At 43.4% G+C, this 23693-nt stretch overlaps 1 protein-coding gene across 4 annotated transcripts in view; it reads right to left on the bottom strand.

The window, feature by feature from the left end:
• RPS6KA5 (ribosomal protein S6 kinase A5) overlaps positions 1–23693 on the bottom strand; it is a 187689-nt gene that overhangs the window by 116008 nt on the left and 47988 nt on the right. For 3 of the 4 annotated variants that reach the window (XM_062181509.1, XM_062181511.1, XM_062181512.1), the window contains exon 2: positions 13749–13820. The exons of the other annotated variant lie outside the window; for it this stretch is intronic. In XM_062181509.1, the coding sequence (XP_062037493.1) occupies positions 13749–13820 (72 nt within the window). The remainder of the gene's footprint in view (positions 1–13748; positions 13821–23693) is intronic. 4 annotated transcript variants of the gene reach the window in all.

Here is a 23693-nt window from a genome sequence, read left to right as displayed (position 1 = left end):
TGTATTATTTTATAGGGATACTTTCCAAACACTTAAAAGAATAAAATGACAAATGATGACTCAGTCGTCATACTTTTACATGACTGAGTTTTTTCCCTCTATTATGTCACCAAAAAGTAGCAAGCGATGTCATTAAGTCATCTAGTGCAATTTCCAGCACCCTCTGGTGGCAAATTAACCAGAATATATGTTTGTCTTACTTAATAAATGAAACGTGTTTTTGAAAAATCTGTTGTAAAAAAGATTTTTTTAAAAAGACTATCCTGTCAAGGATATTTTGTAAAAATGCAGGACCAATGAGTAAAGAAATCTCAGAGAGTGGATTTCAAGAACAGCACTTAAGGCTGGAGTAACCAGCCCACAGGTAGTCTCAATTACACAATCAGTATTTTCACAGAACAACTTGCGAGATGTGTTCCTAATCAAAAGGAAAAAAAAATCCACATAATAAGAAAAAGGAGCCCTTCTTGCGAGGGCATCAGGGACTGAGGTGAGGACTGGTCATTGCTGATTGGACATGACTGTAGGCAAAGGCACTTTGCCAATACTCTTTCAGCGTTTCATAAATACTCCTACACAAAGACCAGGACCGTATTTTTCAGTTTGTGAGTTGATACGTTACATGTCTTTTTTTTTTTCATGTGCATATCTGCCTTTCATTATTTCTTTATTTAAGAGGCAGAGAGGATGCTGACATGGCCATCTCTAATGCCAGCACCCCATGAGTGCTGCTCCACTTCCTATCCAGCTCCCTGCTAATGCACCTGGGAAAGCAGCAGAGGATGGCTCAAGTATTTGGACCCCTGCCACCCATGTGGGAGACCTGAAAGAATCTCCTGGCTCCTGGCTTTGGCCTGTCCAGCCTAGGTCAGTGTAGCCATTTGGGGAGTGAAGCAGCAGATGGTAGGTCTCTCTCTCTCTCTATCTCCCTCTCTTCCCCTCTTCCCTCTAACTCTGCCTTTCAAATAAATAAATAAAATTTAAATTAAAAGAGAGACAGACCTCCCAGACTCTGGTATACTCCCCAAGCGTGTGCAATGGCCCTGGGTTGAGGGTCAACAGTAGGAGATGGGAATTCTGTTCAGGCATCCCACATGTGTGACAGGAACCCAGTACCTTCAGCTGTTACCACTGCCTGCCAGGAAGTCAAAGTGGGGAGCCAGAGCTGGGGGCTAAACTCAAGTACTCCAACGTGGAATGTGGGCATTGAACCAGCACTTCAACCATTAGGAAAAATACTCCATAAAAAATTACTTTTTATTTGGGAGACAGAGAGAGGATATTTTAAAGGTAACATACAAATCAACTTCTCATAAATGTTAATACATTTCAACTATCAACATTTCATTTATATTTTTTCATTTGTTAAATTTTTATTCTTTGAACACCTCTTTAATTCAAATTATTTCGAGATGCCAACAAAGTGACTAAATGAAGTAATGAATAATTACTCCTTATGAGTAATAATCCTAAATAATTTTGTTGATTCCAATTCCAGTGAGAACTTCCAAGCGGAGTCCCCTGTAGAATAAATAACCACAGCCAACGCTTACCTAGCAACAGGTCAATCATTTCAATTACCTCGTCGATCTTACACAATATTGTAAGATAGGTTTAATTGCATCAAAAGGGAATTGGGCTCACAGAATTCATGTGATTTACTCAAACAACTCAAGTGGCAATAACAATATCAGGATTCCACTCTGGGTCTTCCAAGTCATCCCCCCTCCTTTTTTCTTTTCTTTTCTTTTTTTTTTTTTTTTTAAGATTTGTTTATTTACTTGAAAGTTAGAGTTACAGAAAGGCTGAGGCAGAGAGAAGAGAGAGGTCTTCCATCCACTGGTTCACTCTCCAGTTGGCCACAATGGCCCGAGCTGGGCTGATCTGAAGCCTAGAGCCAGGAGCTTCTTCCAGGTCTCCCATGTGGGTGCAGGGTCCCAAGGACTTGGGCCATCCTCCACTGCTTCCCCATCCCATAGCTGAGAGCTGGATTGGAAGTGCAGCTGGGACTTGAACTGGCATCCATATGCAATGCCGGCACTGCAGGTGGCAGCTTTACCCACTACATCACAGCAAGTCACCCCTGATACCTGCATACTGTGGACCTGATTTGTCCCCTAAAGGTTCATGTGCTGGAGGCTTGGTTGCCAAGCAGAGCCTGAGTGGTAGTGGGCCCTTCAGAAAATCCAATCCCGGGGGCCCTCTCATGAAAGGGCTGACGCGGTTCCAGGGAGGGTTACTCCCCGCAAGAGCACCTTGCCACCCAGTGAGCTGGGCCTACTGTCCTCACTCTCTCCCTCTCTCACACAGGCACACGCCCGCTTCCATTCATCCCCAAGCTTTCATCGTGTAATGCCATCCACCATGAGGCCCTCAGCAGAAGGCAGGCAGATGCCAGTGCCACGTCCTGGGCCCTCCAGAACTGTCAGCCAAACACCTCTGCTCTTTATAGCTCACCCAGCCTCACAGAAAACAGACCAAGCTACACCCAGGCACTCCATAACTGTGAAAGCACTAAAGCTAGACGAGAGTGCTCACTTCGGCAGCACCCAAACTAAAACAAGACAGTGAACCAACGTGGCAGCACTCCCCACAGTTACATGGCACCCTCATAGTGAGACAAGACCATATCAGGTCTCCAAAGCACGTGCTCACATGTGACGAACAGAGACAACTCAGAGAATCTTGAGTCGCATAGCTGAGATTTTCAAGTTCCATTTCATTATCAGAATTAATAATGCACACAATGGGTACATTTGAAGAATTTCTTCCTTTGTATTTGGCCAGACATCTCAAAGAAAGGAAAATGGTCAAAAGGAAAGCAGCAGTTAAGGTATCAGGAAAGAACAGGAAAAGAAACAAGAGCAGAGGCACCATTCCCACAAGTAACTTTCACCGTGAAATAAACTACTACTAAATAAACTACTATGGCGCTGGCCCCTGGCTCACTTGGTTAATCCTCTGCCTGTGGCGCCGGCATCCCATATGGGTGCCAGGTTCTAGTCCAGCTCTCTGCTGTGGCAGTGGAGGATGGCCCAAGTGCTTGGGCCCCTGCACCCGCGTGAGAGACCAGGAGGACGCACCTGGCTCCTGGCTTAGGATTGGCGTAGTTCTGGCCATAGCAGCCATTTGGGGGGTGAACCAACAGAAGGAAGACCTTTCTTTCTGTCTCTCTCTCACTGTCTATAATTGTCAAAAAAAAAAAAAAAAAAAAAAAAAAGAGCCAGAGGTCTTCAAGCACTTTGGGATGTCTATCTGGAAGAATGATGGTAGAATTTAATCTGTTTAAATGATACAGTTGTCAGAGTATTATTATACCTTCTGCCATCCTTCTGGGAATAGGGCAATGTAGCGATTGGAGAAATACAGTGTGGGGCCATCCTGACAGCCTGGAATCCGGAAGACAGACAGCCGGCGTGAAGGAGAATCCACAGGACTGCTCAGAGCCACGGCCTCCACAAAGGGCTCTCAGGGCGACAGCTCAGAGAAGGAAGCGAATCGTGCAGGGTTTTCCGGCTCGAAGTGAGAAGCAGCACTCCTGTGGGGGAGCAGACACAGCAGGCATCGGGTGGGAGAGCACCCGCGACCGCACAGGAGCGGAGGGAGGAGAGCACCCGCGACTGCACAGGAGCGGAGGGACAGCAGCAGCACTAGAAAGGAGGCGGGATCAGGGTGACGGGAAAGACAGGGAACACGCACAGCAAGAATCCGGGCGCGGGTGATCAACAGAAGCAAAAGGCAACCACAAGTTCTTCAAGAGGAAAACTGCACCACAATGTCACGTTTAATCGGGCTGCAAAATAATCATAGAATACGGAATAAAACACCAGAAATGGGAGAGATTGCACAGAAAGGCAGCTGAGTGAAGAAACTCCTTGCAACAATCCATGTGGACAGTAAAATGAGTGATGCCGCTAAGAATAGAAAAAGGAAACTCAAGGGTCATTTTGAAAGAAAAATTACAGGGCTTTATGAGAGACTAGAAATTAAGAGATCAAAATAAAGAATCAAAAATTATTTCAAGGGTGGGTACCCAGCACAGCAGCTAAGACATTACTCGGGGAGGCTCACATCCCACGCTGCAGTGCCTGGGTTTGACGCCCCACTCTGCTTCCAATCCCAGCTCCCTGCTAATGTGCACCCTGGGAGGCAGCGGTCGATGGTTCAAGCAGTCGTATTCTTGCCACCCACATGGCAGACCAGGGTGGAGGTCTGGCCTCCCAGTTTCGGTGTGGCTCAGCCTCGGTTGTTGTGGGCATTTGGGGAATAAACCAGCAGATGGAGGATCTCTCTCACGCACATTCTCTCTCTCTCTCTCTCTCTCTACCTTTTAAATAAATAAATTCTAAAAAATTATTTCAAAGTTTCAAACTTAGGAAAATGATCAACAGAATACTGAAAGGAAATAAAGACAGCTGAAAAGAGAAATAAAACAATATTCACACTGAGTAAATGAGATTTTTAATGAATAATGTATTTATTTAAGCATGAGACCAAAAAGCAAATCTTTCATATTCAAGCATTCTATCAGTATATCTGATGAATAGCATTTTTTTCTAGTTGAAATATATAAAGAATTAATTCATCAGAAGAGTTTTCAGTTTCACTTCCAAAGAAAACCTTACATGACACATAAAGACATCTGATGAGGCTTTTCTATTATTGTAAGTAGTGCTGAAAAAAATTATCTTAAAAAGGTAATGATGGAAGATTAGTGGTGAAATTTTTGAATAAAAAATTGAGATTTTATTATATTCATAATAAAAGTTTCCACCTACTCCATTTAGTCATCAAAACTGTGATTTTAAATACAGAAATACCTACAATGACATTTGTTAGTTATCCCATCTTCTCCTAAGAGCAGGATACTGTCAACTAAGAAGGAAAAGCAGCACCCACGGCTAGCAATAGACCCATGATAGCTCAGGGAACAGCGTGCAATGGAAGCACAGAAGTGCAACACCACTGTAAACGGCCCCTCACTGCCGCAGACCTGTCTTGCAGGCCTGTGACCCAAGCATTCAATAAGCACTTAACACATCAAAGAAAATACACACAAGGTTTAATTTTATAAATCTGATATCAAAATTGCACATGTGTGAAATGGGACTATAATTCTCCATCCTCACACTCTCCTTACATATATTTGGAACTGAAGTTACATCATCCTTACAAAATGAGTTAGAGGAAGCAACCCCTGTTTTCTGTGCTCTGAAAGACGTAGCTAGAACTTGAACGTTTAACAGAACTCAGTCTTGAAATTGTACCAGGTGTTTTCCCAGTGGGAACATTTTAAACTTTCTGACCAATTTCTTTAACAGTCATAGGACTAGGCAGGCTTTCTACTCCTTTTTCAATTAGTTTGGTAATTTGCACAATCCAAGATTCATGTGTACACCAAACTTTGTGGAATGCCACCTCAGAACACTGACTTCTACAGCTTCCAAATGATACGCTATTTTGTCCAACACTTCTTTTTCTAACCCAAAACACAAAACTTTATAACTATCGCTTTACATCATCAAGTTGTTTAGATTTTGTTTGTTCACTGATCCTTTTTCTATCTCAGAAACTCTCCTGGCATCATTTTCCTTCAGCCTAGAAGTACATCCTGTAGGGCAGAAAACACACTCAGCTTTCAGACATCTGAGGAGTCACAATTCCCCCACTGTCTGAACTGCTTCTCCACGAGGCGTGTACTTCTGGATTGATAGTTATTTCATCCGAACATTTCACAGATTCCACTCTCCTACAGCTTCCATAGCCATCACTGAAAGTCAGCTGTTAATCTAATCATGGTTCTTAAGAAATAAGTCTTTTCTCTCTGGCTGCTTTTTGTGTTTAAAGATTTATTTCATCTACTTGAAAGGCAGAGTTATAGAGAGAGAAAAAGAGAGAGAAAGTCTTCCATCTGCTTGTTCACTCTCCAGGGCTGAGCAGGCCAAAGCCAGGAGCCAGCAGCTTCTTCGGGTGTCCCACGTGGGTGCAGGGCCATGCCACTCTGCCCCCTGGTGCATCAGCAGAGCTGGACAGGAAGTAGAGCAGCCAGGACACAAGGTCCCCACATGGGATGCAAGCGCTGCAGGCAGCAGGCAGACCAACCACTACACCATAACACCATCCCCTCTGGCTGCTGTTTTAGTATTTCTCTGTCTCTTCTGTTCATCAGTTTCTTTCTAATGTATTTGCAAAAAGAATTTACTTCTACTTGTCCATTTGAGATTTGCTGTGTTTCTTAAATCTGAAAATTTGCATATTCAATTAATCCTAGTCAGTTCTCAGCTATGAGCTCATAGTATTTATTTGAACAGTATCAGTCCTAATTCTATTTATTCCTTCTGGAACTTTGATTAGACAAATGTCCTATTTTCTCTATCATCCACATTTCAATCTATTATACATGTCATCTTTTTATTCCCTTTTATTCTACATTCTTCATATTTCCATTAATCTTTCAATTCATTGATTTTCTCTTTAACTGCATCTCATCTGATAGTGAACCAATTTTTTTCTAGAACTAGTATTGCTTCTTTTTAAAATCTGCCTACTCATTTTTCCTTATTCCTTAATATTACCATGGTGATGAAAGAACACAGAGTTTCAATTAGATTGCAGTAACAAACTTTAGCGTCCTAATGCACTGTATGATGACCACAGTTTCAAAATATAATGCTAATTTCAACATCCTCATCACACACACAAAAAAAAACACTAAGCAGGAGAGGTGACAGATATATTAATTCAAAATTTTTATATTCATACAATGCATACATAGATCAAAATGTTATATTGTGCCCCATAAATATATACAATTATTTGTCGATAAAAATAAATTAATAAAAAAGCAAATTTAAAAACATGTAAACATTTATATCATATTTCAGATCGAATAATCTCCACAGTCTCTTTGGGCCTAATTCTGCTTTGTTGTTTCCACTTCATTCTCTCATGGTACTTCCTAGATGTTTCTAATTTTGGTGGTAAGATCAAACTTTCTCTGAGAGTTCTTTCAGACCTGGGCTCCTCCCTCCATGAGGAGTTATATTTGCTTTTGCCAGCACATTGGAACACTAGCAACTCAACACTACATAAACTACATTTAGACTTTTTTTTTTTTTTGACAGGCAGAGTGGACAGTGAGAGAGAGAGACAGAGAGAAAGGTCTTCCTTTTGCCATTGGTTCACCCTCCAATGGCCGCTGTGGCCGGCGCACCACGCTGATCCAATGGCAGGAGCCATGTGCTTATCCTGGTCTCCCATGGGGTGCAGGGCCCAAGCACTTGGGCCATCCTCCACTGCACTCCCTGGCCACAGCAGAGAGCTGGCCTGGAAGAGGGGCAACCGGGACAGAACCGGCGCCCTGACCAGGACTAGAACCTGGTGTGCCGGCGCCGCAAGGCAGAGGATTAGCCTAGTGAGCCGCGGCGCCAGCCTTTTTTTTTTTTTTTTTTTTTTTTTTTTTTTTTAACATTTTTGTGGATCACACAGGTGTACATGAGGTCAAGCTGCAAGGCTCCTTGATGCGTGGCCTATGGCTGAGAGTGCTCAGGGAGAGCTTTTATTTATTTGTGTTTTGTTTACCCAGAACCAAAGCTGAGCCAGAAGTTTCCTCTCTGTCCCCTGTGCAGGCTGGGTTTCTTTTCTAATTTTGCCTTTTACTAAGAAGCAGCCCCCTTCACCTCATGGAGCCTAGATGCAGACTCCCACAACAAACAGGGCAATGGAGCTCTAAGGGGTCCACAATTCACTGGTGGCTTTCCCTGGCAAAATCTCTGCCTTCTTTTTTTGACTCTGAGGGTTTTCCTTAATTCTTCCTAGCCGATCCATGCAGTGAGTAGAGTTTTTAAAAGGTATTTTACTAGGCCAGTGTTGTGGTGTAGAGGATAAAAGCCATGGCCTACAATGCTGGCAACTCATATGGGCACCAGTTCGATTCCCAGCTGTTCCAGCTCCAATCTAGCTCTCTGCTGATGGCTTGGGAAAAGCAACGGAAAATGGCCCCAATGTTTGGGCCCCTGCCACTTATGTGGGAGACCTGGACAAGCTCATGGCCATCTGGAGAGTGAACCAGTAGATGAAAGATGTCTCTCCCTCTGTGTGTGTAACTGATTTCTCAATAAATAAATGTCTTTAAAAATAAATTAATAAAAGGTATTATACTTTAGGGGCTTAAGAATGAAACTGGTTTTCCAGAATGATTATCTAAGTTGTCATCTACTCAGAAAAGGAAAATATTCTTTTTATTTTATTTCTTCTGCACTTGGAATACACCACAACATAAAAAGTTAACATATCAAGAACCAGTTTTAGTTGTATGGTTCTTGCTACATATAATAAAATTCAGAGATGAAAATTAACAAGACAAAGCATGCTTGAGAAGTTCAGTAGACATTCTATTTTGCTAGAGAGAAGCTGTCTATCACTATGCAATAAATGCTACTTCACTCCAACCATGTTTGAAATAAAACATAATCGCCTCTAAGTTCTTAAAGCTTATTTTCTTGGGATCTGCATTGTGGTGCAAGGAGTTAAGCCACTGCCTGCGATGCAGGCATCCCATAGGAGTGCAGGTTCAAATACTGGCTGCCTGCTTCTTATCTGTTCCCCAGGAAAGCAGCAGGCAATGGCCCAAGCACTCAGGCCCCTGCCACCCAAATGGGAGACCAGATGAAGTTCTGGGATCTGCATTTGGTTAACACAAGCCTCGACCACTGCAGACATGTGCGGAGTGAACCGCAGGATGGAAGATTTCTCTCTCTCTCTACCTGTCAAGTAACTAAATAAATATTTTTTTAAAAAAAACTTGCTTTTACAAAATAATGACTGAAAATCTATTTTGAGAATAAAACTGGGGGGGGGGGGTGGCAACACTGTGGCATAGTGGATAAAGCCTGCAATGCCAGCATTCCATATGGGTTCTACTCTGATCCAGCTCTCTGTTAATGGCCTGGGAAAAGCAGTAGAAGATGGCCCAAGTGCTTGGGCTCCTGCTACCCACATGGGAGACTTGGATGAAGCTCCTGGCTCCTGGCTTTGGCTTGGCCCAGTTCTTGCCATTGAGGCCAGCTAGGGAGTGAACCAGCAGATGGACGATATCTCTCTCCTCCCTCTCTCCCTCCTTCCTTCCCTCCATCCCTCCCTCTCTTTCTCTCTCGCCTTGCCTTTCAAATAAATAAGTATTTAAACAAACAAACAAAAAAATGAATAAAACTGGCACTACTGAGTTAATTAAAAGTAGAGGTAAAATATATAAATAGTTTCATTTGAACGACTGTGTTGATATTTTTACTAAGTTTTTACTTTTGGTAAAACAGTATGAAAGCAGACAACACCTCTATGGAAAAGAATGTAAGCTCTAAACTCTAGAACACAGGAAGACAAAATATTGCAAATAAAAAATATCAATTAGCTTTCAAATAGTCAAGGATCTTTACAGAAATCATTTACAGAAATTCTTTAACTATATAGGATAAGTGAACTCACTCCTTCCTTCCTTACTTTATTGATTCAACAATATTTAGAGAAACATTACAATGTATAAGGCATTATTCCTGAAAATCTACCCATTAAGAACATGTCTGATTATCCAAATCCTGCCTTCCTGGTGACTTAGAATACTGAATGATAAATAAATTCTGACTGAAAAGAAATATGCCACGTGTGATGGGTTTTTATAATTCCACGTTGCCTCAGCATCCATTTGCACCCTCCATCAGAAGAATTAGGGGCTCCCCAGGCCAGGTTCTCCCAGGAGACAGGGGAGAACACAAGGTCGGGCTCTCAGCACCACAGGGGTGGTCGAGCAGGCCTAACTGGACCTGGCTCAGGCAAGGACTCCAAGGGCATCTGCCAGTATAAAGAAGTTTCCTGTGTGCGGGACCCCTAGTCAGGGACTCAGAACGAGGCTTCAGGCTGTCCACCAGGTAAAAACACTCCTCAAGAGGCGTCCTGCAAACACCTGTGTCCAGCTCCCCTTCATTTCCTGCTGGGCAGGGTTGCAGGCCTCTCTGGTACAAGAATTCTAACTTGTCTGGCAGACTCTGAAAACATCAAGACCCTAAAACACTCCAGGCAACACTGATTATAATTTAAATTTATCCGTGTAATATTTTTCCATCACCAAACCTGTAGTAAAAGAGGGAGACAAGAAGTCCATTCTTACCTCAAGGATTCCTTACAATGGGAATAAATTTAAGAGGGAAGTTATGTAAGGTAGCATTCAAAATATTTTAAAGTGTACATGACTTCATGTGAACATTCTGAAAACAGAAAATCAGTGAGCCAGCTGGAGCGATGTAATCGTTTAAGCCAGACAACAATAGGTTTTATTGAATTTCATCTTTACAAACTAAGTAATTCCATATCCAGTAGTCATCCGACAACAAACAAAAGAGACAAGGAGCACTGAGGAGGCCGAGGGGAAAGCAGAAGCCTCGTGTACTGCTGGCAGGGCATGCGAGGTGCAGCCTAAGGACAGGCTGTATGGCTGTACGGGCTGGCAGGGCGTGCGAGGTGCAGCCTAAGGACAGGCTGCATGGCTGTACAGGCTGGCAGGGGGTGCGAGGTGCAGCCTAAGGACAGGCTGCATGGCTGTACGGGCTGGCAGGGGGTGCGAGGTGCAGCCCAAGGACAGGCTGTATGGCTGTACGGGCTGGCAGGGGGTGCGAGGTGCAGCGTGGCTGTACGGGCTGGCAGGGGGTGTGAGGTGCAGCCTAAGGACAGGCTGTATGGCTGTACGGGCTGGCAGGGGGTGTGAGGTGCAGCCTAAGGACAGGCTGTATGGCTGTACGGGCTGGCAGGGGGTGCGAGGTGCAGCCACCTTGGAGGACAGTCCAGCAGCTCCTCAAGCCATTAAATATAGAGCTGCCATTTTCACGAGCAATTTACTCCTAGGGTATATGCCCAAGAGAAATGAAAACATGTTCATGTAAAACATCGTATGTGGACATTCAGAGCAACATTCATTCCTAACAGCTAGAAAGAAGTAATCCAAATGTCCATCAACTGATAAATGGGTAAAAAATGAGGCACATCCACCCAGTGAGAACATTCTTCAACCATGAAGGCAATGGAGTTCTGATCACTGCAACACGCATGAGCCCAGAGCGCAGCGCGGCACCTGGAGGAGCCGGCCAAAGCCAGCCATGGTCTGACAGCCACAGGAACCGTCCAGAACAGGGAAACCCACACAGAGAAAGCAGCTGAGCGGTGGTCCAGGGCCAGGTGGGTGGAGGCCTGGGAATCAACAGCTAAAGGGTTCAGGGTTCCTTTGTGAGGTAAGCAAAAAGTGTGGTGATGGTCACACAACTCTGTGAACGTCCTAAAGCACTTTAGGACTTTGCACTTTAACAGGGGGAACTGTACAGTATGTGAATTACATCTCAATAACATTGTTAACCAAAAAAACCTGTAGATAAGACAAATCCTGTGCATATAACTGACAGATAAAACTTGACAACATGTCACAAATACTATTTTTAAGAGAATTGAGTCACCATAGGACTGTGAACCTCTTTCTCTTTGGAATAGATACTGCCTTTGGAATAGGAAATAAAGGTAGGACAGAGGACATTGTTTTGACTTTATTTTCTATTTTATTTATTTTAATCTACTTGAAAGGCAGAGCAAGAGAGAGAGGCAGAAAGACAGAAGTAGAGAGATCTTCCACCTACTGGTTTATTCCCCAAATACCTGCAACAGCCAGGGCTGGGCCAGGCCAAATCCAGGAGCCCAGAACTCCACCCAGATTTCCCACTTGAGTGGCAGGGGCCCAAGCACTTGAGCCATCATCTGTTGCCTCCCAGGACACATCGGCAGGGAGCTGGATCAGAAGCAGAGCAGTTGGAACTCAACTCCCAGGTATGGGATGCCGGTGTTGCAAGTGGCAGCATAAGTCCCAGCCCCTGTTTGACATTAAAGCCCTGCCTCTTAGGGGGAGGGTGGGTGCTCCGAAGGCGAGAATGCATGGTCAATCCTGCCAACTGACAATTACGCTAAACTCTTTCTGACAACAAAATGCTCTAGTTGGAAGGGATAAACTTAAGGTGTATCCACTGGTAGCTGTGAAAGCTGGTTCTACATGATGGGCTAAACTACTAAGTGAGATAAAGAAAAATTCAGACAGCTAAGTCCCAGGCATGGAAGCTCATTACTGAATGACCTAAACACAGGGGCACATGTGAGCTTAAGCATACACAGGGGAGGTGAGAGAAGGTCTGGGAATGACTGTGGAAGTCCAGGAGAAAGCCCAGCATTCTGGAAGGCACCCTTACTAAGGACAGCTGCCATCCGGTCTATTAGGGCCTGCAAGTCTAAGACAGGACCAGCATCCCCCAGAATACAAAGCTAAACTTTGGTGGGGATGGAAAATCGTCTGTCCTCTGAGGCTCTCCCTCCCTGTCCAGGTAAAGAGCCCTGGGCCTGATGAGGATGGAGGAAAAGAGCTCACAGCTACCCTGTGCACTGCAGCTGATGGAAGGAAAGGGAGAGAAGCCTGTTCTCACAGCAGTGGGGACCGCAACACATGCCAGGGCAGAGCTGAGGAGGGGCAGGCACATGCCCAGAAGAGCAGGGCCAGGGAAAAAGGAACACAGGGGGTGTCAGGGCAGGGGTCTGGTGCTTACCATGCCTGCATCCCATATCTAAGTACCCTGATTGAAGTCCCCGCTTAGGTTCCTGCTTCCTGCTATGCAGACCCTGGGGGGCAGCAGGAGTTGGCTCAAGTAGTTGGGTCCCTGTCACCCATGTGGGGGACCTGAGTTGAGTTTCTGGCTCCCAGTTTTGGCTCCAGCTAAGTAAGCCCTGACTGTTGTGGGCATTTGTGAACAGATGGGGGTTCTCTCTCTCTCTCTGCCTGTCTTTCTCTGTCTCTCTCTCTCTCTCTCACTCTCTGCCTCTGAATTTTTTTTTTTTTAAATGTGAGGTTCCTTGTACATGAATTAAGATTTTCAGCAACAGTGGCAGCAAAGCGTGACATCAGCACGGGGCTCGTCACAGCATGAGGATCTCTGCAGCCACGCAGGCTGTAAGCTCGGGAGGCAGTGCTGAACCCCACGTTGCAAGCACAGTGCTGGGAAACACTCAGACATGGCAAAGTACACACTGGACAGCCAAGCTTATCCACAGCCTTACCACCCAGAGACCACCACTGCTACCATTCGGGGGGTAAGGCCCAGAGATTTTTCTACATAGAAAAATACATGTTGACATTCAGTAACATTTGCTTCTGTAGCCACTTGAACAATAACTATTTGGAAAGCTTTCCAAAATATTAGGAACTACAGATCATTTCAATCCCATTACATAGAGATTATAGAACGTATCAGCCCATGTTCCATTTAACCAAACCCCTGCTGCTGGACTTCTGAGGGGTCCTGAGCTCTTCATTATTGTAAGTGATGTGCAGTGAATATCAACAGAGTTGAGTGAAGACTGAATGAGTCATCGATACAAAGCACTTCACAGAGTACTTGGCATGTAATGAGCTCTTGATAAATGCTAGCGATTTTTAAAGTATTGTGCTCTGTGTAAAACTTGAACTAATTTACATTTCCGACAGCAGAGTAAAAAGGACTGGTTTTCCTAAATCCTTGCCAAATCTTAGATTCTTTTTTTCTCAATTTCTCCTATGAGTGGCTTGTTCATGTTCTTTGACAGCTCACCCATTCGATTTTCACCCTTTTTGACTTTTTCATTGATTTCTGCACTGGGGACATCAATCCTTTGCCATAGGAATAAACTTGACTCACCTCCAGTTCCCAGGACCTTCAGGAGCTCAAAATTTTCAATCCCCACCTTCTCTGCATGTCCTGTTAAATTAGCTGAGAGAGAGAGAGAGAAAGAGGAAAATATGTAAGGGGATCAGCAACAGAAGAGGAACCACAGGGGCTCTGGAGGACCAAAGTTCTACCTTCTTACGTGGGTGGCTAAATCAGGATTCACTTCCAAATCATTTGCTACAATACAGTTATGTTTTGTGAATACAATACAATACAGTTATGTTTTGTGAAATTTTCTGTATGCTTCTCATTACAGTAGAACTTTTTCTTAGGATTTAAGCACTATGTATCATTCATACCAAAGTTTAACACAAAGTGTTAATAGAATCTCTACCAACCAACATAATCCAAAAATGAACAAAAAGTCTAATTCCATTTATTCTTTTAAAAACTTATTTATTTGAAAGTCAGAGTTGCAGTGAGAAAGGGCTGTTCCATCCATTGGTTCACCTCCCAGATGGGCTCAACAGCCAGGGTTGGGCCAGGCAAAGACAGGAGCCAGGAGTTTCGTCTGAGGCTCCCACATGGGTGGCAGGGGCCCAAAACACTTGGGGCATCTTCTGCTGCTTTTCCCAGGCCATGAGCAGGGAGCTGGATCAGAAGTGGAGCAGCTGGGACACAAACCAGTGCCCATGGGATGCTGCTGTCGCAGGTGGCAGCTTTACCTGTTATGTCACAACACCGGCCCCCAAAATTCTAATATGTAAAGAGACACAAACTGAAAAGAAAACTGGACAGACTCAGAAGATGCGTTCATCTGCTCAACAAATATTTGCTGAGCATCTACTCAGTGCCATTCCCAGGCTCCAGGCTGGGTTTCTAGCCCCTGTCCTGCTGCTAAGTCCAGGATAGGAGTTTGCTTTCATTCATCACTTGAACACCCTGTGTCTCAGCTCCCTCAGCTCTGAAATAAAAGCACTAGTCTCAATTAACTCTAGAGCTGTGTTTCAAAATACGAACTATTCAGAAATGTATTCTGTCTAAAGCAAGATTAGTATCTTGTAAATGAGCATTTTTCACTGAATTTCACAAGATGTTGACAGGTGTTCTGTTTGGCCGAAAGGTTAGGTGCACAGTGTTCTGGGCAAATACACTTGAAAATGGTTAGCTTAAGCTAACAGCTCATTTCTTTACCACTCAGCCTCACAGATCTTGTACTATGAAAAGACGCACATGGATCTTCAAGATGGAGATACTGCATTGGTCAGATTTATTTCATCACAAAATTACTTCCATGCTAATAGCTATTAATATTCTGTAGGAGCGGTTAAGAAAGCTTGATCCAGGGCCAGGGTTGTGGTGCGGCAGGTAAAGCTGCCCATGCAATGCTGCCATCCCATATGAGTGCCAGTTTGAGTTCTGGCTGTTCCACTTCCCATCCAACTCCCTACCAATGTGCCTGGGAAAACAGCAGGAGATGGCCCAAGTGCTTGGATTCCTGCACCTACATGGAACACCTGGAAGAAGCTCCTGGCTCCTGGCTGTGATCGGGCCCAGCCCTGGTCATTGTGGCCATTTGGGGAGCAAACCAGTGAATGAAAGATTCTCCCTCTCTCTCTCTCTCTCTCTCTCTGTAACTCTGCCTTCCAAATAAATTTTTTTTTTGGACAGGCAGAGTGGACAATGAGAGAGAGACAGAGAGAAAGGTCTTCCTTTTCCGTTGGTTCATGTCCCAATGGCCGCTGCGGCCGGCGCACTGCGCTGATCTGAAGCCAGGAGCTAGGTGCTTCTCCTGGTCTCCCATGGGGAGCAGGGTCCAAAGACTTGGGCCATCCTCCACTGCCTTCCCGGGCCACAGCAGAGAGCTGGACTGGAAGAGGAGCAACCGGGACAGAATCCGGTGCCCTGACCAGGACTAGAACCCGGTGTGCCAGTGCCACAGGAGGAGGATTAGTCTATTGAGCCACAGCACTGGCCCCCAAATAAATCTTAAAAGGAAAAAGAAAGGGAAAAGCTTGTTCCAAATTCTAGTTCTACCACTTAAAAATTATACGATCTTGATCATGTTACTTAAATTCACTATTTCAATTTCCAATAATGTAAAATGGGGATAGTAAAAATGACTACCCCAAAATGTACTGGTGTCTGCAATTTATTAACAGATGGGGTTGATGGATGAATATAGGTATGAACAAATGCATCTCAAAGCAAATACAACAAAATGCTAATTACAAAACCTAGAGCAAAAGTATAAGGATGTTCAATACACAACTCTTTCAAATTTTCTGTGGATCTGAAAATGTCTGTAATAAAATAATACCACCCCACAGGGTTGTGAAAGGGTTAAATGACTTGAATCTACAGTGCTTGCTGAGTACCAGTAAGCACTAGTGTAAGAGTTCATAAATAGGTCGATGCTTTGGGACTATAACTTTAAGAAAACTGGGTCCAAAGACAACTTCTAGAATTCAGAGTTTTAGGGGCAATTTCAATGTTTTTTCCAACGTTTAACTAAGTTCATAGTTTTAAAAAGTCTTTAACCATGGTTAAAAATATATAAATAATATTTCCCATTATCAACATTTTAAGTATATGGCTATATGCACATGACTGTACAACAACTTCCGGAACTTTTCCATCTTGTAACCAAAAAAAAAAAAAAAAAGGAAACGCTATAACCATTAAACAATACAGCAGGAAGATCCTGGCTCTCGATTCAGCCTGGCCCTGGCTCAGGCCCAGCTATTGTGACCATTTCGGGGAGTGAACCAGTGGATAGAAGATATCTCTCTCTCTCTCTCTCTCTCTCTCTCTCTCTAACCCCACCTTTTAAATAAACAAAAATAAATTTTAAAAAAGTTTGATCATTAATGCATAATTTTATAATGGGAACAAATCAATGAACATGACATAGCTCTCATTGACATCAATATTGATCAAAAATGAATACTGAAAACATAGGCAGTATCTTAAAGTAAATATACAATAGCATATCTTCCTCTAGTATGTCAAGCAGATTACACTGAAAGCCAGGCTTGCAAGAAATAATAACTTAAAAAAATTATTTGGGGCCAGCACTGTGACGTAGCAGATAGAGCTGTCACCAGCGACGTCAGCATCCTATATGGGTACCAGTTGGTGTTCTTGCTGCTCCAGCACCCTGCTAATGGCCTGGAAAAGCAGAAGAAGATGGCTCAAGTGTATGGGCCCGTGCCACCCATGTGGGAGACATGGAAGATGCTCATGGCTTTTGTCTTTGGCTTGGCCCAGCCCTAGTTGTTGAGGCCATCTGAGGAGTAGACCAGCAGCTGGAAGAGCAGTTGATCGATCAACTAATCTATCTCTCCCTCTCTCTGTGTAACTCTTTCAAATAAGTAAATCTTTTTTAAAAAAAAAATTCACTAATTTTGAGAGGCAAAAAGACAGAAACAGGGAGGAAGACAGCTCCCATCTGCTGGTTCATCCCCTAAATGCCTATAAAAGCTTGAGCCGAAGCTAGGAGCCAAGTACTCAATCCAGATCTCCCACAGAGGTGGCAGGAACCAAAATACTTGAGCCATCGCCACTGCCTCCCAGGTTCTGCATTAACAGGAAGCTCTGGACCAGGAGCCAGAGCTGGTCATCAAATCTGGGCACCCCAATGCGAGACACAGGCACCTGGACCACTAGGCCAAAGGTCTGCCCGACAATCACTCTTGAAATAATGGTTTGGCTCTCTTCTACTTAGATGTTAAATTCTTTAATATACAAAACAATTTAAGCTCCTGTTACAGAGCTGCGTTAAAGAAAATGTTCCTAGTTCTATTAGGACTCAATTTTTATTTACTTAAGCATGTAAAGGCCTAGCTATCCAAAAACTCTGTCCACATACTATATATTTTCTTCCTATCTACTTATTTGCTGCTAGATTGGAAAGGTATAGAACTATTTTTATTTTTTTTAAAAAATCGTTTTTATTTGAAAGGCAGAGTTACAGAGCGAGGAGAAAGAGGAGAGAGGGAGGGAGAAAATCTTCCATCTGCTGTTTCACGCTCATGCCCCAGCTGGTCACAATGGCCAGGGCCACCCTTTTAAAGTGTATAACTCAGTGATTTTAGATGCTTTGGTCACCACTAATTGGATAATCAATTTCACCCTGGAAAGACATTTTTCCTTGAGACACAATTCTGGACCATTTCTTCCAGTACTTGAAACGTGTCCTCCACTCTTGTGGCCTGCCTGGCTTCTGAGGAGCAGTCAGCTATTCACCAAGCGGATCACAGCTCCTCTGTTCAGATGTGTCACTTCTCCTATCCCTCTCTTTTTTCTTTTTGTATAAACATAAATTAATTTATGAAAATGACATTATGGTATAGTGTTCCAACAGTGAGAAACCCAGCTGCAGAACACACTGCCTTGAGAAGTGAACACCCTCCCCTCATTTTTCTCTTACTGCTTGGCACTCAACAGCTTCACCATGGTGTGCCTTGGGGTAGACTTCTTTGGTTTATTCTACCCTCTGTTCACTGAGTATCTTCCAGCTGTAAATTTGTTTCTCATCAAATTCGGGAATTTTCTGCCTTAACTTTTCAAATAATTTTTCTATCCATTCTCTCTTGCCTCTCCTTCTGTGACTCCAGTTACACGTATGTTGGACTGTTTGATACTACCTGAGATTCCCTGAGAGTCTGTTCATTGTTTTCAATATATTTCCTCTGCTTTTGACATTAATTTCTATTGCCTTAGCTTCAAGTTCCCATACTTTTCCTTCTGACCTCTCTATTCAGCTATTAAATCCATCCAGTACTTATTTTTAAATTATTGAATTTTCTCATTTCTAGACCTCCTTTTTCATTATTTCGTATTTAGCTGGTAAAATTTCCTATTGTTTTAGTCACTGAGAGTATGTTTTATTTCATTGAGGACGCTGTAAGAGCAGCTCCAAAATTCTTGTTGGCTTTCTCAGTACCTCATTTACCTCAGGGTACGACCGGTTGACTTTCTTCCTGCCTGGGATAGGGTGCATTTTCTTGATTCCTCATATCTAGGATATGTAAGTGGTACCCTGTGCAGAGCCTTGGTTGTTATTTTTCTCCAGTGAGAGTTACTGTTTTAACAGCAAAGGTCAGATTGGAGTTGAACTGCAAACCCTGTTTCTTGGGAGGCAGCGCTAGTCCCAGACCACACCTTCGTGTTGAGCTGCGCTATTGAGTCTCCTGTACTCAAGCATGGTTCGCGGTTAGCCCCAACGTGAGGACACTGACCTCCTCAGCTATTCCTCTACTATCTTCAGTGATCAGAGTTCCTTGGCTTCGGTTTTCTGGTTTCCCTGGCCAGAAAGGCTACAGGTTCATTTTTCACTAGAGTCCCCCAGTGTAGACTACACAGAGCTGGAAGCTAGCGTCAGAGAAAAGGCAGAGACTTCTCACAGCCCCCCCACAGGGCACCCTCGTCCCCCGCACCCCAGAGCCTGTGCTTCTGCTCACTCTCCAGTGCTCTCAGGTGGCTGTGCTATGCGTTCAGCCTTGCTCGGGTTTTAAAGTTGCTTTCTGAAAAGGAATCCTCCAGCAGTGGGTTTATTCTGAATTATAAAAGCAAAAGTCTTCCAACAGTCAGTATTTTAATGGTGATTTCTACTTAGACTTCAACCACTGACCTCACAATTAACCTAAAAAAGTAAAATAAAACTGCAAAGGTGAGATGACATAGGCCCATCTCAGAGACCTTGAAGTAGCCATATAATTATTTCCTTTATACTATATCCCCTAGGGAGAAAAAAAAAAAAAAAACCTGACCATAAATACAGTACCAGATCAACAGAAAGCTGGATAGTATTGAAGCATGGGGGAGTATTTGTTTAAATTATAAAGATTTGTTCAGTTATAATGACAAAACACATCAAAATGGTAAACATCATACTATATAGAATCCCAAGCAATGAAAAACATGAATCTAGGTGTCTAAAAGTTCTGATGTTCATGCTACTGTCATAATGATTAAAACCTTTGAGCATGATAAAAATAAACATCTCTCTTAATTAAATTGTTAACCTAAGAACAAAAGCCCAAACTTCCCAGCAACAACACTAACATTTATTAGAACAAGACAAAATATTTACACATTTTATTCCGCCCTAAAGGAGAAATAAGCATCAGCCAAGCAGAATCTGTGAGTCATTCACAGGCTTTAACGAAGTCCACAATGTGCTGTTCAGGCGAGACGAGGCTAATAAATACCTGGGATTAGACCACACCGTAAATCAGACTGCCCCGCTGACCCAAACGACTGTCCACTGCCTTTCTGCACGTCCACTGTGGTTGTAGGAGGAAAGGAACTTTTGCTCTTTATTCTGTCGGGCCTGCCTCTGCCCAGCCCAGTTCCTGGTTCCCCAAAGGTAAGAGGAACCACGGACCTGATCAGCCACCAGTCCCCAAGTCTGAACAGACACCGTGTGCAGCAGGCAGCGTCGTCAGGATTAGCAAGCTCCACACGAGGGCTCTGGGTTTTGTGCCTGAATAGCTGGCACAGCATGAGCCCTTGGGGTAGACTGTCCACTCCCCCGTACTGCTCTCCCTCCAGACATACGTTAGTGAGCTAAGCGGACCCAGGAGTTGTCTTGGGACACGGTGCTATGGTCAATGTCTGTGTACTCCCAGAATTCAAATGTTGACACCCCAATCTCCAATGCAATGGTGTTTAGAGATTGGGCCTTTGTGAGATAATTAGGTCATGAGAGTAAAGCCCTCATGACAGAATGAATTAGTACCCTCATAAAAACAGACCAGACAGCATTCTACCATGTCAGAGTACAATGAGAAAACTGCCATCTGCAAACCAGGAAGTAGGCCCTCACCAGGCAGTGGAGCTACCTGCACCTTGGCCTTCAACTTCCCAGTCTCCAGAAATCTAAGAAATAAATTTTTATTATTGAAACCATCAAACCTCTGGCAGTTTTGTTACAGAAGCCTGAAGTAGGACCCCTGGTGTTCACTCACTAGTACAGTCTCCCTTTTAAGCCTAGGAACTGGCATGTTCAGGTATACAGAGGGCCTACTGTATAGCCTACTGATACAATGGAATATCATTCAGGCTTAAAAAGGAAGGAGATTCTGATCTATGCAACAACAGGGATGACTCTTAAGTACATTATGCTAAGTGAACTAAGCCAGTTGCAAAAAGGCAAACACAGTCTAGTTCCACTTATTTGAGATACACAGTCAAAATCATAGACACATAAAGAGTGCTGCTGATTCTCTGTATCCATGGGTCCCACAGATACAGATTCAAACAACTGCAGAGACAGAATACTTGGGGAAAAATCACATTTGTGCTGGACATGTACAGCCTTTTTTTGTCATTATTACCTTAAAAATACAACTATTTACATAGCATCTGCACTGTATTAAGTATTAAAAGTAATCCAGAGATGATTTAAAATACACAAGATTACATGAGTTATATGCAAATTTTATAAAGAGGACTTGAGCGTCCAACAGCAAGGGAAACCTGGACTTCACCCCTGCAGACACCAAGGTATCCATTCATCTGTTAGCAGACACCTGGGTAGCTCCCACCCACTGGCAATCATGAATAATGCTGCATGGACATGGGTGTAGGTATATCTCAAGGCTCTGCTTTCAATACTTAGAAGAACTGAAATCTTATGGGAAATGGAATTGCTGAGTCAAATGTTAATCTGAATTTTCACATTTTGAGGAACTTCCATATTGTTTGTCACAGAGCTGTATGGATCATTTTACATTCCCACCAACAGTGTACAGAGTGGCTCCAATTTCCCTGCACTGTCACCAACACCTGCTAATTTCTGACCGTAACCATCCTAATGGATGTAAAGTAGTGACAACAGAATTTTAACAACAGTACATTTAGGCTAATAGAGTAATTATCTCTTCCCCACATTTAAATAACTTTACTGTTATAGAATAATCCAGATTCACTGTTTAAAAAAGAAAAACATACAAAACACATGGGCCTAAAGATTAAGACCGTGAAAATCTCTGATAATCCCACAACTCAACTATAACTACTGTTTTTTTAAAAAAAATTTATTTATTTATTGGAAAGGCAGAGTGATAGGACTCGAATCATAACTCCCATACCAGAGACTGGCATTACAAGAGATAGCCTAACCCGTTGTGCCACAATGGTGGCCCCAGTGATAACTACTGTTAATCCTTTACACACTCTATCAGGATTTCAGCCACAAACCTATAATCAATAAATGGTTTTTTACCCAACCATCTAGGCAATTCAATTATCAAACGTAATTGGTAATGCATGTAAGACATACTACCTATTTTTTAAACTTGTGAGATGTTTAACTTGGAACTTCCTAGTCTTGTGGAAGAAAACAATGAGTACAACACATTTCTCATTCTGTTGCCATAGTTTCTGCTACGCCGCACAAATGTAACTGCACAGAGCATGTGCTGAAATCATTCGATTAGATCCAATGATTCACTTGTGCTAAAGCTAAGAAAAGGCTTAATTTAAAAGCACTTTTACAATTAAAGCACAAATAAAGAGACAGTGCTTTTGAGCCATTTCAAACATATTTCTCAGTATATTACAAAGGCATTCATATACCAGAATTTATGCAATGAATTAATCATTTCATAAGAGAAACAATTTAATAAACAGGTTCATGGAGTGTGGGTACATGAAGGACAGCATCGTTATCATGAGAAGCTGGTTAGAAAAGCTCATTGAGGGGCCGGCACTGTGGTGCAGTGGGTTAAGCTGCCATCTGCAATGCTGGCATCTCATATGGGCACTGGTTCAAGTCCTGGCTGCTCCACTTCCGATCCAGTTCCATGCTAGTGACCTGGGAAAACAACAGAAGATGGCTCAAGTGCCTGGGCCCCTGCACCCATGTGGGAGACTTGGAAGAAGCTCCTGGATCCTGGCTTCAGTCTGGCTCAGCCCTGGCTGTTGCAGTCATTTGAGGAGTGAACCAGCAGACAGAAGACTGCTTTCTCTCTCTTTGCCTCTGCCTCTCTCCCTCTCTTTAACTCCACCTTTCAATAAGTAAATAAATCCAAAAAAAGGGAAAGAAAAGCTCATTGAGAATATAGGTCCTCATTTACTTATTTAACATTCACAAATACCTACCAATGGGTGTTGGGTCTTTCACCACGGTGTTGGGTCTTGAACCAAAAAGTAGAGGGTGTGTACTGGCAAAAATGAGAGGATGGCCAGGAATTTGGGGCTGGACAACACCTGGAGCAGAAGCCTAAGTGGAAATTACCGTTTTCCTAGCAGAGAATTAGACGAGGACCGCTCTAATTAGCCATAATGAGTTTATGTGGGAAAAACAGCAAAAACTTAATGTAAGATAGGTATGTGGAACGAGCTGATTCAAAACCTGGAATAGCAGACTAATTAGTTTTAATTGAATCCATAAGTAATAATGGTTCTTGACAGGATGAAAGTAATGTTTTAGCAAAATTACTCTGGCAGTCATGTGCTGTGTGGATAGAAACAAGGAAAAGCTCGTCTTAAAAGACGTTGTGAGTGCAGTAAACCAGCTGTGAGCTGTGAGGATCAGAGCCGAATAGAAGCGAGACTGAGGGGAAAGGATGGGTCCGAAACTCACTATAATGTACACACCGCAAAAAGCACCCGCTGAGCATCTGTCCTGGGTGCTGAGATTATAAAAATACACGGGACAGGGTCCCCACTCTCAACGTCAGCTGAATTTCTTTTCTTTTTATAAGACTTATTTTATTTATTTGAAAGACAGAGATAGAAAGGTAGAGACAGAGAGAGAGGTCTTCTATCTGATGGTTCACGCCCCAAATGGCAGCAACAGCCAGAGCTGAGCAGAACCAAAGCCAGGAGCCAGGAGCTCCTTCCGGGTCTCCCACATGGGTGTAGGGGCCCAAGGACCCTCTTCCACTGCCTTCCCAGGTGCACTAGCAGAGAGCTGGATCAGAAGTGGAGCACCTGGGACTCAAACTGGTGCCCATATGGGAT

The sequence above is a fragment of the Lepus europaeus genome, chromosome 22 (assembly GCF_033115175.1).
Source record: "Lepus europaeus isolate LE1 chromosome 22, mLepTim1.pri, whole genome shotgun sequence".
Lineage (NCBI taxonomy): Eukaryota > Metazoa > Chordata > Mammalia > Lagomorpha > Leporidae > Lepus > Lepus europaeus.
This window is presented reverse-complemented; position numbering and strand designations above follow the sequence as displayed.